Source organism: Sapajus apella, unplaced genomic scaffold (assembly GCF_009761245.1).
Source record: "Sapajus apella isolate SASKATOON/1434 unplaced genomic scaffold, GSC_monkey_1.0 scaffold55, whole genome shotgun sequence".
Taxonomy (NCBI): domain Eukaryota; kingdom Metazoa; phylum Chordata; class Mammalia; order Primates; family Cebidae; genus Sapajus; species Sapajus apella.
The window spans coordinates 3,038,966-3,056,228 of NW_022436995.1; the positions used below are offsets into that span (position 1 = coordinate 3,038,966).

General features: G+C 32.0%; 1 protein-coding gene across 3 annotated transcripts in view; it reads right to left on the reverse strand.

Moving 5' to 3' along the window:
- The window catches only part of MDGA2 (MAM domain containing glycosylphosphatidylinositol anchor 2), an 863,364-nt gene that overhangs the window by 11,930 nt on the left and 834,171 nt on the right, over positions 1-17,263 (reverse strand). For all 3 annotated transcript variants that reach the window (XM_032244515.1, XM_032244514.1, XM_032244516.1), the window contains one exon: positions 6,348-6,478. In XM_032244515.1, coding sequence (XP_032100406.1) covers positions 6,348-6,478 — 131 coding nt within the window. The remainder of the gene's footprint in view (positions 1-6,347; positions 6,479-17,263) is intronic.

Here is a 17,263-nt window from a genome sequence, read left to right on the forward strand (position 1 = left end):
ATTTTCTAGTTTATTATTATTCTTATTTGTAACATAAGGCAGCATGATGTAAGGAGAACACTATAGTGTTCTATACACTATACAGGGACTATAGTATTATTTGTATTTCAGTATTCTCAAAAATTATGTCAAAACCTATTTCTAAGTCTTTAAATGAATATGTAGAAGTAGGAAATTTCCAGAATTCCTTTCACTTAAACTAAAGAAATGTAAAGAGCATTTTGTGTCTCACAATGTATTTATATACTTTACCCCTAGAAAACATTTGAAATAAACTCTGAAAGAAGTAAAACATTAAAAGAGGATTTTAAAATATTTTCCTTGGTATGGGATGTGAAATTAATTGACATTATAAGAATATATTCATTTTATTTTGTTGGAATTGCTGCCCTAATGTTTCTAAATATAGCAAAATGTATTTTCATCTCAAGCACTGAACATGCTAAATTAGTTCTAGTAAATGAACCCCAAAATAAATTTCAGTAGAATAAAACTTCTATTTGTCTTAAAAAGTACTAAACTATAGTTGTATTTTCAGCTAAGCAAACTAGTTGGGCACAAAGGACTGTGCAAGTAATTTTGTAAAGGATTTATGGATCAATTTAAAGTCATGCAACTCAAAACAAATAAAACAACGTAAATGTTAGTGAAAGAGACTCAAAGTCACTTATATTCCATTTAAAATTTCAAGAGGTAAAAGTTGTGCCTTCCACTTAAAGTAAATACATCTTCAAATGCTGTAAAGTTAAATTTGAGTAATATTAAAACTTCTCACAACTTAATTTATATGGTAATATATTGATAGCATTGTTATCATGGACTCCTAGATGTTACGTGCTGAAGAAAGTATTTTTGAGAAGCTTGACAAGTTACAAAAGATTTTTGGGTTAAAAAAATACTTTGTATAAACAATTCAAAATAAATCATCTTTAAAATGAAACAAGACAAAAACAACAAAAGTGGCATGGGATTATTTAGTTGTGTTTCACATTTCCTTGAACAATCAAGATTAATGAAATAAAGTTCTTTGCAAATAGACCTGGAAATGTGTTGGGGAATGAGAGAACATTGATTGAAATAAAAAGATTACCTTATCTTTATTTTCTACTGGTAATTCAAATAGCTTAAAAATGTATGAATTGGAACTATTTACTTTTTTTTTTCTTTTTCCAAGACAGTCTCACTCTGTCACCCAGGCTGGAGTACAGTGGTGCAATCTTGCCTCACTGTAGCCTCTGCCTCCCAGGTTCAAGCAGTTCTCCTGCTTTAGCCTCTCCAATAGCTGTGATTACAGGCATACTCCACCACAGACAGCTAATTTTTGTATTTTTAGTAGAGCCGGGGTTTCCACATGTTGGCCAGGCTGGTCACAAACTCCTGACCTCAGGTGATCCGCCCTCCTCAGCCTCCCGAAGTGCTGGGATTACAGGCGTGAGCCACTGCGCACAGCCTATTCACTCTTTCAGTTTGTTTCCACCAAAAATAGAGTCGCAGGAATGAGATCTATCCTTCTAATTGAAACAACCACATAACTGGGCCAAGTATATGAAACCACAGTGTTCAGGATACAAGATATCAGATAATGAAGAAGTGTGATTCCTGAGAAATGGGAATCAAATAAGGTGAATTCTATTACTGACCAATACCAAGTTTATAGGCCATGGTGCAAGTAGAAGAAAAAAGGGTGAAGCCTTGTAGAAAATCTGGGTTAAGGAGTTGAGAGTTCAAAATAACAAGGAAGGCTAGGATGTTCAGAGCAGAATACCAGAGAAAAGGGTGGCAATAGTAAAATGAGAGAGAAACAGAGAACACTGCAGGGAGTCCCCCTCGAGTGTTTAGCAGAGTACTGACCAGCAAATGAAATGAGGAATCTACCCAATACTTGGGAAAGAACCAGAGGGATAATTTTGAGTTAATAGTGCCCAGCCTTCACAGGACTGGTAATGGCGACTGTTCCCATCCACCATATGGAAAACCCTCATAATACATGGTACATTGGGTGGAGGACTCAGAATATTCTTGCCTCAGTCATGAGAAATAATTAGCCCCATATCAAATATTACTTTAACCTAACAAATCTTAAAAGCAAGCCCTAAAATAATCAAACTGTTTCAAAGTAACTTAACTACCTTCCCTAAAAAAGCTCAAGAATATTTATAAGAATACAAAAATATGCAGTACCTACCAAGGTAGAAGTCACAATGTCTGGTACCCAAGCTAATTACCAGACTTGTAAAAAAAAAAAAAAAATCAAAAAAACAATGATCCATTATGAGAAGAAAAATCAATCAACTGAAACCAACCAAGAACTTAAATAGATGTTAGCAGCAGCAGGTAATGATTTAAAATTGTTATTCTAACTAGATTTCATACATTCAAAATATTAACTAAAGCCATAAAAATATTTTCTGAAGAGATTCATATTGAACTTAAAGATGTAAAATCTACTGACTTAGACGAAAAATACACTGAATAAAAGTAGATTAGACATTGCACAAGAAACTGTTGCTGAATGTGAAGACAGAATAAAAATGATCACAAATTAAACATAAATAGAAAAAAATGAAAATGCCTTAATGAGCTGTGTGACACCTTCAAGGGACTTTGTTTATGTGTGACTGGAATCTTCAAAGGAGAAGAGGACTTAGCAGAAATACCTTAAGAAACGTTAGTGAGAAAAGCCTCAAAATTTATGAAAGCTCTAAATCTACAGATCCAAGAAATTGAATGAACACAAAGCACATGTAGAAGGAAGAAAAATATACCAAAGCACACCACAATACAATTTATAAAAACAAATGATAAGGAAAATCTTAAAAGCAACCTGAGAAAAAAGTCACATTACATACAGTAGGATAAATTTAAGGCTATCCACAGATTTATTCCTGGAAACAATGCAAACAATAAGACATTGGTAAAATATCTGTAAACTTCTAAAAGGAAAAAGTAGGATGCTATACTCAGAGGAAATCTTTCAAAAAATGAAGGTGAAATAGACATTTCTCAGAAGAAGTACAGAAGGTGGAAATAATTTAACTGACTCACACTACGAGAAATGTTAAAGAAAATCCCTCAGGTAAAATAACACTCATAAATGAAAATATAGACCTATAAAATGACACAAAGAACACCAGAAATGGTAACATTGTGCATCAATTATACAAACCCAGCCTGATTTCTCAGTTGCAATGGGTAGAAGAGCTGAGTACAGCAGGGAGATTCTCCAAGGTTTAGACCATTATGAATAAACTTTTACTCATTTGAACACTCTTGAACATCTCCTTCAAACATTACTGTACATGTCCTTTTGTGAATTTAATATGTAAACCCCAGAGTCTGTCAATTGTAGTGAACTGTAAAAACTTACTGCTCTGAAGGTACAATGACTTCATTCTTCCTGGTAACAAAAGATTAATTCACTTCTTGAAGTTCCTTCCTCTAGTCAACAATTCTGGGGCCAGGATTCTATGGCTAAGATGGGCCAAATCACAAAGAAAAGCTCCTTTCTATAAGATTGCAATGTATATTTAGAGCTGGCAAATTTGGGTTCTTTCATTTTGCCTATGAAATCCCCCTCATTCCTTATATTCAGGGGGAAACTCTCTTCAGGATTCTTCCTGCCACAACATTCTGAGTAAGAAAGCCGATTCCCTTGTGTAACCAATATAATTGAAAATAAGGAAAATCTGTACTTTTGTGAGTGTGAAAAAACAAACATAAGAAAAGAAGTATTTGAATAAATCACATAATTTAATATCTACCTATATGTCATTCTATTCTGAAATGTGAAACAATTTTAGTTAAGATGGTAATTTTTTCCAGTTGCTTTACTGGCTTATTCAAATTTCTCAAAAGTAGACACTCTGTATCCACATATGAAATGTAGTTTCTGCTTCTGTGACTCAACTGAAACCATTCTGTTTACCAGTTCCCTTATAGTGACTATTCCCTTGCACTCAACCTTCTTTGTAATTTGAATTTCACTGTCTTCTTTAAATTCCATGAACATCTAGATCTCTCTCCTTCTAACTCTAAAGTACATTACCTAGGACTGGACTCGCCTTCCAGAGTTCTTTTTTTTGTTTGTTTTTTATTTTTAGACGGAGTCTGGCTCTATTGCCCAGGCTAGAGTGTAATAGCATGGTCTCAGCTCCCTGCAACCTCTGCCCCATGGGTTCAAGCGATTCTCCTGCCTCAGCCTCCTGACTAGCTGGGATTATAGGCATGCACTGGTATATTTTTGTGTTTTTAGTAGAAATGGGGTTTTTCACTATGTTGGCCAGGCTGGTCTTGAACTCCTAACCTCATGATCTACCCACCTTGGCCTCCCAAAGTGCTGGGATACAGGCGTAAGCTGCCACGCCTGGCCTTAATGATTGGTTAATGTTCTGCATGGTACCATCCTTTAATCGACGCTTACACATGTATACTTTTCCTTGTTAATAACAACCACCCTTACAGTTTTAGGTAGCATATATAATCTGATGACTCATAAATATACCTGTCCCCAAAACTTTGGATGAACATATACAATAACCTTTTGCACATCTTTAAAAAGATATCCAGAGACATTTTATATTAACATGTCTAAAATAGAAGTAACTATATTCATCCCTGAAATTCATATATTTTCTTCTTTTGTTATTTAATGTAATGTGTAGTATAAGCATTATTCAGGACTTCCTAGTTCATGGCATTCGTGGCTACTCCCCAAATTAAAACATTCTGCTAAGTTTTACAGTGAAGCATATCTTGAAATCATTGTTTTCTTTACACCACTTCCCTGGTTTGTTCCTTCATCTTTCATGTGAATTTTACAAAGATGTCCTAACACATTTGCAGACCCCATTTTCCCTCTTGAACTTGTCTTCTATATAGCAACCTGAGTGATGTACCATTTCCTCCCCAGTAAAATCTTTTGATGCTGTCCCATTGGCAAAGGTCCTTAGGGCCCTTAGGGAACCAATCTTTGACTTATTTTTGTGTGCCAAATTTCAGATTAACATCTGTTTTCCTAGAAAATTCTGTAGTATATGAGTTGATGTTTTTGTTTATTGTGAACCTTGGTGGAATTTTGTGTTGTAGAGGCAGTTATGTGGAAAGTGACAGTATATCTAGAATAATATCAACTTTCAGGGAAAAAAATGACTTTTAAATGCCAATATCAGTATATGCATTTTAATACTAAGGTTACTTCTATCAGTAATGCTTTGGAATTCTGTGTTCCCAGTTTAGTTTAGTTTGATGATATGTTGCCATTCATTTTCACAATTGTACTTCATAGAAACAAAATGATTCTTTTATTTTTCAGAATCATATGGGAATAACTTTTATATACTTGCATATAATTGCCTGGTCTTACTCTTTTATTCTTTATCACTGTGAATGACTATGTATTTTTATCATCCTGGTTTGATTTAGATTAGATTACAAGAAAAGGTCATTCCACCAATTAAAACTTGGCATGATTTTTTATAACCTTACAACATACGCCATGAAATGCATCCAAAAAAAATCACTAGTAGAATAAACATTCAATGCTGTAAATACAATTTCATGAAATAGATCTGAATTCTCTGAAATAAGGCAGAGCGCTATAGAGGATATATGTCATAGACTTTAAAGATACTTTACTATATTTTTAAAATACAAAAATATTTGGATATGTAAATATATTTATATATGTATATATGTTTGCACACATTAAAATAATTGAAAAGTGTATTAACTCCATTGAAATAGTTTCATGATCTGTTGTCTCTAGCTATGATGGCCAGTGTTGAAGTCTTCAAGGTTCTGTATCTTTACTTGTAGCTGTCTTAGCTAACCCTCTAAGCTTTACTTTTCTATATAAAAACAAAGAAAAATAACTTATTTAAAGTGATCTTAATTTTAATAATCAGTGATCAGTTACTGATATGGTATTAAATCAAAGAGGCATATTTTGCTAAACTATATAAAATTTCATCAAGAAAAATTCAAACAGATTGAGAACTGATTACCAAGTTCCATTATGGTAGAAACATATATACGTAATTTTTTTTCAGGAAATAAAATGTAAGCATGTTATTTGATAGAAATGGATTATATTTTTTTCCAGGTGAATCATTTAAATTTGAATAGACTATTATTTAAATCTATTACTTGATGAGTATTAATGAATAAAGGAAAAGGGCATTTCTCTTTACAAAACAGCTTTCAGAACTAAAGCAAAACTTAATCATGTAATTTTTGTGATGCTTATATCATGGAATTTCTGAATATTCGTATTTTGCTATTTGCTCAAGATCCACCTTTAATGTTATGCTCGTATACAGCAATTAATTAGCCAAAATTACTTTTCTTACCTGAAATGAAGTAATTGGATATATATTAACATGAGCCTCATTCCATCTTTGTCCTTTATTCCCACTTGAAGACCACAGTGGATTCTCTATTGTTGTTTGCCCTTTCAAACGTAGATAAACATTTAAGACACCTAAAAATGACAATGACATTTTATTTTGCATATTCATTTTCACCTCAAATTTGTTTTTCCTTTACCAAACACTTGTAAACGTCTTAAACTGAAATTTTACAGAACACTCCAGTGTCTTGTCCTCTCGTCTCATTTCCTGCCTTGCTCTTATGACATTTGACATTTGATCCAAAAATAACCATGTCCTAAAACCCTAAAACATGTGAATGTTGCTTGATATTGGAAAAGGGATTTAAGGATTTTGCAATGGGAATATTATTCTAGATTACCAGGGTGAGTCCTAAATGCAGTTATATGCATCCTTATAAAACAGAGGCAGAGGGATATTTGATACAGGAAAGAAGGCAATGAGAGAGAAAGAGATGTTACATGGCTGGTTTTGAAGATGGAGGAAGGAGTTAGTCACAAGGATTACTGGCAGCCTCTTGAAGCTAGTAAAGGCAAAGAAAAGGGCTTCTCACCTAGAGCTTCAGATGAAGCCTGTCCTGCTGACATCTTGATTTTAGACCCAGAATACTTTTTTAGATTTCTGTTCTCCAGAATGATAAGACAATGCTTTTGTATTGTTTTAGGTCACAAAGTTGGTGATCATTTCTTATTTGTTACAGTAGCAATAGGAAATCAATATAGCATGTAATCGTGACTAACTTTGTCAGAATTTGACTCTAATTCTGTTGTCTTTTATTATCATTTAGCATCTCATTTTTTCAGTTTGATTTTTACCTGTCTCATTTTTCTTCCAAAAGAGGTATTAGAAAATGAAATGAAGATAGCTTTTATCTCATCATTTGATACCTCCCTTTCAATAGTTTAATGTGCTGTACACAGTAATGATACTAATGATAATGATATTAATACAAAATACATTTTCAACACTTACTCTAGATGAAGAATTAATCCTAACAATCCTATGAAGTACTTATTATTCCCACATTATAGATAAGAAAACTTAGAGGGGTTAAATAATTTGCTCTATGTCATACAGTAAGAAAGTAGCACACGCAGGATTTGAAGTCAGAGTTTCAGAGTCTTACATCTTAATCACTAGGCAATCAGTATTTTAATAGATAATTTTTTTTTAAATCAGTTTTATTAAGGTATAATTTACATGCAATAAAATTCATTTCTGCATGTACAGGCCAATAATTTTAGACTAATATGTACTACAATGTAAATACTTGATCAAGATACAACTAATGTGTCTTGATTGTATCAATGTTCAAGATACAGAACATCTCCATTTCCTCAATCAATTCTCACACTTTCCTCTGTAGTTTATCTTCCCAGCCACTCTCACGTTGGTAGCTAGCAAGTGATCAGACTTCTATCACTAATCAATGATTTCTTTTATAGAGTGTCATATAGATGGAATTAGGCAGTGTATAATTTTTGTGTGTTTGGTGAGTTTCCCTCAGCATAATGTTGATGATATTTATGTTATCGCTTGTATTCGTCATTTTAAATTCCATGCTTAGTTTACTTATGTTTAATGTAGTTATTGATGTGTTTATACTTAAATATACCATCTTGTTGGTTTGCATTTCTTTCTTCTGCTTTTCCTTCTCCCTGTCTTCTTCTATTCCTGTTTTTCAGGAAAGGATTTTTTTCAGGATTTATAAACAAATAAAAAAAATTTAAGATTTCAATTTATTTACTGACTTCTTAACTATATCTCCTTTTACTATGCATTACGGATGGTTCTACCATTAATCAGATATAACTTTTCAGAGTCTAATTAGAGTCAATATTTTACTTCTTCATACTTACAAATTGTAATTCAAACTCCCTTCACATGTTCCACTATTACCTTATCCTGTTCATTTGACATTCTATATCTCCACAAATGTAACAAACAACCTTATACAACATTGTAATTCATTTATCTGTCCCATTTATTTAGTAAAATATGTATTTTACTTTTGTTTACATTAAAACCTTACCTTACAGTAATATTTTTAAAGATCCAGATATTAATATATTTTCTATAAATTACAAGAAGAAAGAAAATACGGCATTTCAATTTCCACTTATTCCCATTTCTGGTGGTTTACATTTCTACTTGTAGATATGAGTTACAATCTGGCACCTGTGGCCCAAAGGGCATCTCTCAGCATTTTTGGCAATGGTGAGCTTCTCGTTCTCGGGACAAAATTTTTCTGATTCACATAAGTAAAAATATTGTCATTTCTCTCATGTTTCTCATAAGGTTTGGAATTCAGGCAGGGTTTTGTTTCTGAGCACATTAAAGGTGTTTCATTATCTTCTGCATGCTCTTTCTGATGTGGAGTAAACCATCATTCATGTTTGTCCCTTTTCATAGTATGCTCTTCTTTCTGTCTCAGGCCACTTTGGAGAATTTCCCTTTGTCTTTGATTGGCAGTAGTTGATTGTGATGGACGTAAATATGGTTTTCTTTATGTTCATCTTCCTCAGGGTTATGCTAATTTATTCTAAGTCTTTTCCATTAAATGTTTTTTAAATTTATGTTATGTTCTTTTTTTTTTAAGAGATGGGGTCTTGCTCTGTCACCCAGACTGGTGTGCAGTTGTACCATCGCAATTCACTACAGCCTCAACCTCCTGGGCTCAAGGAAACTTCCCACTTCAACTTCCAAAGTAGCTAGTACTACAGGAGCACCCACCATGCCTAGCTAATTTAATTTTTTTTGTATGGATGGGGTCTTCCCATCTTACCCAGGTAGATCTCCAACTGTCTTCAAGCAATCTTCCTGCCTTGGGATTACAGACGTGTGTTACCATGCCTGACCCTATTATTTCTAACAATATTTTCTGCCATGGGTCTCTTTCCTCTCTTTTGCAAAATCAATTTATATATAAGTACATAAATATATATTTTTATGAAAAATATGAAAACATATATATATATAATTCTACTTATTATTCTTTGATAGGTTGCTATGGCTCTGTTTATTTTTCTTCAATATTTCCCCCTGTTTTCTCAGATTGGAAAATTTTGTCTTCAAGATCATTGACTTTTTTTTTTTCTGTCACCTCCAGTCTTCTGTTAAATCTATCCAGTGAATTTTTTTTATTTATTGTACTTTGTAGTATAATTCTTATTTAGACCTTTTGTATAGTTTCTTTTCCTCTGCTGAACTTCTGTATTCACTCATTATATTTCCTTTGATTCTTTTAGCACATTCTCTTATTTCATTGAACAGATTTATAATACCTTATTTAAAGCATCTATCTGCTAAATCCTCTATCTGCTAAACTTTCTTAAGTTTGGTTTCTATGGAATGATGTTAACATTTTATGGCTATGAATCATATTTTCTATCTCTTTGTACATCTAGTGACTTTCAACGAGTAATGGGCATTGTAGATAGAACATTATAGAGACTCTTCAGCTGTCATCTTTCTCACAGTGCTATTGGCTCTTGTTATAGCATATTGTTAAATTATAAATTGGCCATGCTGAACTTGTATAGGGTTGGTTTTACACTACTAATGCAGATCTATGAAAAGCCAAAATTGTTTCCCAGAATTATCTAACTTTATGGGACTCAATCTCTAAATCTGTCTTACCTATGGATCTTATTGGCGCTTGCATTTGGGCTTTTTTACAGAATGTCTAGAGACGACCTTTCTCCCAGGTATGATTCTAGCTCCTAAGGGAAAGCCTCTCTAGTTTTCATTGTGTTGCTAGGAGTTCTATGAGATCCCAACACTCTCATCAAGTTTCATAGTTGAAACTTCAATATTCCATGCTGCTCTCCTCCCAAGTCTCGTTGCCCTTACCATCTTCATTGTGTCGTCAATCCCACAAAGGTTGCTATATTATAAGTCTTGGTTTTTCTAGTCTTCTTCGTGTACAGTCTACCCTTCAGCAGAGACTCATGAGGAAACCCCATACAGATTTCTGGATTCAACCCTGCATATCTCTTTTCTTTCTGTTATCTTGACCCACAGATTCCAATGACTTCAATTGTACGGTACGCTAATCTTTGCTCCCTGACTGAGTGGGATCTTCACATTCTGCTTGAATTTTTGGGATCTGTGGCAAGGTCAGGAAATTGTCCTCAGGCAGATAACTTGACTGTCATGGAGATCACTCCATTAGTTTCTCTTTTCTCATGCATTGCAGTCTTATCCTGTTTTTTGTTCTATTCTCTACAAATGGTTTCTAATCTATTTTGCCCATTTTTTATACTTGTTTAGGGCAGTAGGACTTATCTGGTATCATTTACTACTCCTTGGCTTTAAGACTATTTCATTTTGATAACAGAATCATATAAAGTATTAGTAATATGTTAATATGTAACACTTTACAATATACATATAAATTTTCCATATAATGTATATAAACTTATTTATATGAATATTGGACATAAATACTAATGAACAGAAAAGACAGTATAACATTATCATTGAATCACTCAGAAAGTAGCCTTCTTAACATTTTGGCATATGTTGCCTTAGCTTTAAAAAAAATTTACTTACATATGTGTAGTTACATGATGTAGTTTATCGTTCAAATTTTTAGAGAAATTTTCTTTAATTCTTTACACATAAGATCACATGTATGCATATAAGTATATAAATATGTGTGTCCACATTTTAAGCAAAAACTGCATTCTTTGTATTACAGTTGGATGACTTTGGCTTCATTTCTAAATCCCTCATTCCCTCAACTTCCTCATCAGGTAACTGATGATAACTAAATGATGATATCTAGCATAAGTTTTTAGTGAGAATTAAAGTATATAAACCATATATTATTTCTCATATAATCAGTACTACATTTATCATTATATATAAAGATATTCAACTAAGATTTTTCTATTTCTCTATTGATGTGTTAGGCTATATCAAAGCTATTCCATAATATTGAATGAATATTACAGGAATAAAACATAGTTTATAATACACCATTGACTTTTTATTATAAGGTAGAATCAATTTGCTAGTTTTTTTTTTATTTTGGAATAAAGCATGCATATTTATTCATATGGTTCTCAGTTTTCTTTTTTGGTTTTATCTTCGAGTGTTGCATTTTCACTTTCTGCTTCAAAATTACCTTCTATCATTTTTCTCCTTCAGGGTAGGAAAGAATCTCAAACCTGTCTTCCACAGAACTGACTTTTCACAGCATATTGTTTTTTCTGTTGTTTCTCTTCTAGTGTTATCTTTATCTGCTATTATGCTATTTAAGGTATATCACTCTTTTGTGACCTCATAGAATTCTCCTTTATATCTAGACTTTATCCAGTTCCATCTTTTTCTTGGTCCACTGTTCTCTTATATTATTTCATAAAGTTCATATTCTTATGTGTTTTTTTAAAGATGTAAAGCATATGCTGTACACATTTTACTTTCACCTGAAGTAAGTCAGTCAGTCTTTTACACCAGTTTATGCTGCTTCTGCTATATGCCATGTAAGCCTCGTTTTATTCTATGGAATCTACATTAGAACCTCATGTTTTTCTCTCTTCATTTTCTTCCTCTTTATTCATTCTTGAATAATAAGTAATCCTTTGGCATTTTTCACCAAACCATTTGTGAGGCTTCTCTTATGCCCTTTCATATAGAGTTTTATTTCTCTTGGGTTGCATGACCTTTTATTTTGATTTAATTGACAGAAAATACATCCAATCAAGAAATGGACTTTTTAATAAAACATTAATGTAATATTTATAAGACCTATTGTAGTTAACTAACAAAATAGTGCATACCATGTCTTTCAGAATTCATGTATTTTAATAAATACATAATTTAACAAAAACATATTAATATGTACGACTTATCTCTCTTGTATCAATAATGTTAGGGTATTGTGTCTGTACTGAATATTGTTTCTCACTAAGGGGATTCAGTTTGCCTGTGATTATGTTTACATTTCTTAACATTTTCTTTTTACATATATAATATAAATTCAAACGAGTTATTTCTATTTGTTTGTTGAATTCATAATATGTAAAAACTATTTTGCCTAGGTTTAAAAATGTCAGGTCTGAATTATCCCAAAGTTCTTATTAGGTTTGGGAATAGGCTAAATAAGGTGCACTGAATTGTGGTTAGATTTTATTTAAAAAGGCAAATTTTACTGGTTTTATAAGAAAAAGACACAAGAACTACAACTCATTGAAATGAATCTTTCAAATAGAATTTCAATGTCTTACATATAGAGTAATAATTATGTTATCCCAGTCAGTGAATGCAAACTACTTATTTACTTGTATATTTTAGAGGTCATGATAAAAGCAGTGTTAATCAACAAATAATTGTGAAACTTTTCTCCCAGTAAGTTTCCAGGTCTTAAGTTTATTCATAATCAGTGCCAAAAGATATTTAAACTTAAATCATTTTGGTCAACAAAATTAGAACTTGTGAAATAGAATAAAGCTATTCAAGAGAAGTTAGATTCAGCAAGCTGATTCAGCACATTATAGTATTACAGTAAAAAAATTCTGAAGTGAATATGATGGATTGTGTTAATACTCCTTAAAAGTAAATTTAATCCCCAGAGACACTGTGTTCATGCTTTAGTGGACATCAGATACCAAAATGTATGTATTTAATCATCCCCAAGGATTTTCAATTTTATAGGATTTTTCAAATTCTATTTTTCTAAAATACAAGTTTGAAGAAGCTAAGCGAAACTCAAACTTTCTCTTTTCCTTAGTTTCTTAATACCCATCTTTTGGTCACCACTCTTAAAAAATCAGGTGCTAGAACTTAGAGGACTTGGTCATCTCTTATGTTTAAAGATTGCAGGCAAAAGGCTAAATGTCGTAACACAAGTGCTGTCTTATCTCAAGAGTAATGGCCAAAATTTGAGGTTATTCATGGCATCATGCAATAGCATGATTATTATTTTAATATTATTTAGTATATATCATAATGTAAACTATAATTTGCATAAATATTTATCACTATTACCTAGTTCTTAAGTTCTCAACATAATTTTACTTTTAATAATTTTACTATAAATATATATATTTTAGATATATATATTTATATTTTTTAACATTTAATATTTAATATTTAAATAAAATTTTCTTAAAATTGCCAAGTTTACATGAATTAATTTGTAATTTGGTTTATTCTGAGTTCTGGAGACCACTTGCATACAAATCACATTGTTATTATAATCAGTAACCCAGGCTTATTAATTTGAGTTTCATATTTCATGAAAGATGAGGATGTGCCAGAATCATCCAGCTCTAGGCAAGATCTATGTATATTGATAGGAAATTGCCAGTATAATTTGTTTTGTACATACATAAATGAGAAATTATAAAATCATTATTTTCTGCTTGAATAGAAACAGCTACACAAAGTTCATTGATACTATTTTTTTAATATGTAATTGCAGTGCTATCCTAAATGAAAAATGTCAGTTTATTTTCTACAGCTATTACCATTCCTTCTGGTACACAGGTGAATTTGTACCTTAGAGTCTAAAATGTTTCTAAATCGTAGCTTTCCTTTCTATTTCTGAGGTGAGTCAATCTCTTATGCAGACCTTTTTCTTCTTTGGTTCTGTCACTCTATTCTCCCATAAGAACAGTATTCTCCATTGTCATACCTTGGCTCTGTCTATGTCTCATATTCTTTGACCTTTGCTCTGCACCTCCTATATAATTACCTCTTTTGGAGGATGCTTTATATTTCTTCTCTTTCATAGATACTTTTATTTTAATCCTGTTTTATTCCTCAGTGTTCGCTTCCTTGTTCACCCATGCCATGGGCTTGTCCTGCATTTTGATATATATTACTTTCTGATCTTTATTTTATTCAAAAATTTGTTACCTCAGAAAGATGATGAACTATTTGATGAATAAGAAATTTTTATCATATTTGTCTTTCATCCTCTATAGAACCCTAAACACTGTTAGGCATACAGCATGTGCAATTCATCCTACTGAACAGAAATGAGTGAATTCAAAACCTAAGCATGAAAAATACCCATTACAATAAATCCTTAATGTCAATAAAATTAGTTTGAAAAGTTTGGTACACTGGATGAGAAACAGAAGAAGTTAATTCAATTACCATCAATTCAATTGATGAAATATTTTCTATTAATTATACTGAAAATGAGACTCATATGGTTTAAAGTAGCAGCTTTCTCAGCTAGTTCATTGATTTTGTTTAAACACGCTAGATTTTAATATAGATTGTTTAAGGAACCATCGTCAATGAAGAATTAAATAGAAAAAAATGAGTTTAGAAGTAGTGGTTCATACCTGGATTCTAAAAAGATACATGTATTCGAGATTACATATAGTTACTATATATACATATATACATACATATCTATCTATCTATATATATACGCACACACACATATATGTACAGTAACAAGTATCTGTAAAAAGAGGTTTACTATACACTGTAATAAAGCCATGGCTAGATTCTATCCACCTCCTCCATTTTAAAATGCATCTCATTTAACAAAGCAGTTTACTGACTGAATGTCTTCCACCTATAGCATTATTTTCCCACTGAAAGCATTGGCATTATAAGGATGAAATACAGACAGGACTTCACTGAGAGCATTGACTAATTCTTAACAGAAAGAGTGGCTTAATATTAACTATTATCAAACAGCTCACAGTTTGGTAGCTACTCCCTAATACCTAAATGGAGAACACTAAATAGCTTTATCTATCCCCTCAGTCACCTAAGAGTTGTCTTCTGCAAGGAACTTAATTCTGATAATTTATCATAATGCAAATATCTTAAAATTTTATATTTATTCCACTGAGATTCTCCTAGAGTCAGTATAATCAAGGTTCTAAAATAATGGCTACTTATCATAACATTCTTTCTCATATGGTGTTTAACTCCAAGGGAAAAAAAAAAAAATCCCAGTATATGAGCTGATTTCCTATTTGAGAATATATTTGATATGTAAGCAAGAATCTTGACATTTTAATTCTAATCAGAAGAAATAAGGTCTTTGACCAAAGTAAGAATAAAAACCAAACTCATAAAATCATGCAAAATATTATGTCCTTTGCTTTCTCAATATTTTTTATAAAAATATTTTAAGTTCTGAGTTTAAAACCCTTGAATGTTAGCATATCTGTTAGAAAGCATTAATCTATTCTTGCCAACCTTTTGCTTAACTAATCTATCTTAAAAGAAATTTAATGAATAATTTCAGGTTCTTTACATTCTATCTCTACATTGTTAGATGATCATAAGGTGACATACCTGGTCCTTAATATTTCAGCTCAAAACAAAAATTTTATTTTACCCTGTGTTATGGTTTATCAATATATTAAAATTTTATTTGAACAAGTTTTATATCTTTATATGAATATCTTACTAAGTAAAGATATTGCCGATTACATTATTCAAGTGTACTTTTATAACATGCATTTCTCTTTGCATTAATTGTTAAAAATATGTGATGCTTTTGCTTTTCTTTTTGCTTTAGTTGCCAGAGCATGTAGATGAAAAAATCAAGTTGTCAATAATAAATTTATTCTTCTTTTTTTTTTTTTTTTTTTTTACAATCTATAATGTCTTCATGAAACTACCTTCTGTTTCCAAACTAAACTCCATACTTTGAAATCCCTGGTATTGTTATTCTAGTATATCCAGAAGCAAAAGTATCTAGTTTGGATCATTCTTTAAATCTACTGTGTAAATTTTGTTTCAGAGAATTCAGTATAAATAAATCATAGTTACTGTTCTCAAGGAGTTTACAATTTTACAGGGGTCATGTGACAGACGTTATGATAGGCATGCATATCAGGAGTTTTGGGAACAAACAGCAGAGAAAATAGAAAAGAACTTTAGCAGATGTCTTTGAATTGCCTTTTTAAGGAAGATTATGCATAATTTAAATGATTGAATAGGAGAAAAAGCACTTATTCAATTAGGTAATTAAACAAATATTTGTTTATTAATTTTTGGGGGGAATACTTGACTATTTACATGCAGAAGAGACATTATTTCTACTCCCATAAAGCCTACAGTTCATCAGGACAAGGGAGAGAGTCTGTGAAAAGGCTCCAGGTACAAGAGAGCTTGACCTGAAAAACTTCAATTATGATTGGAATAGACCATGAAGCCACCCCAAGGAGAAGCCAAAGGGGCATATACCCTTGAGGTCCCTACTGCTTTTAGAGAAAGATCTTTACCCTGGAAGCTATGGATTAAAAAGAGGTTAAGGAAATTAGTTAGTAAGCAAATGCAGTACTATACAGAGATGGGGACTCAAACTGACCATTATATTCCAAAACGCATTTCAGAACCCTAAGACTGATGTCCTCATCTCCAACCTCTTCAGTTGTCTCTATATTGTCAATTACTTGGTGCTCCTATTTACCACTCTACTAAAGCTATCTCTTCTTTGAACATGTACCTCTATTTTGCAGAGAAAATAGAGACTGTTAGGGAGGCAACTTTCATGTTAGCTTACTGTTTTTGCAGATAGAAGTCTATCTGAAGCCATGTTACTATTAATACAAATTAATTTTTCCCACTTTAGTGTAAATGGCATCAGTTTCTCTCAAGTCTCATTTCCCAACCAGAGCTCTAAATTTCTTCATAAAAAATCATCCCTATGATTTATCTCTAAGCTAACCATTTTTATTACCTTTTTTCCTCTTAAAATAAGCCCTTCTACAATCCCACATCTCTCTACTTTATCAGTTCTTTTACACTCTCCTGTTTCTTCATTAATGAACTCCTTTTCCTTTCCTCCTGTTTACTCCATAGTGGAATTAGGTTTCTAGAAATACAACTTTACTGAACCATTCTTATCAAGTACAATGAATGTATTCATAAGTGCCTTAATTTCCTGG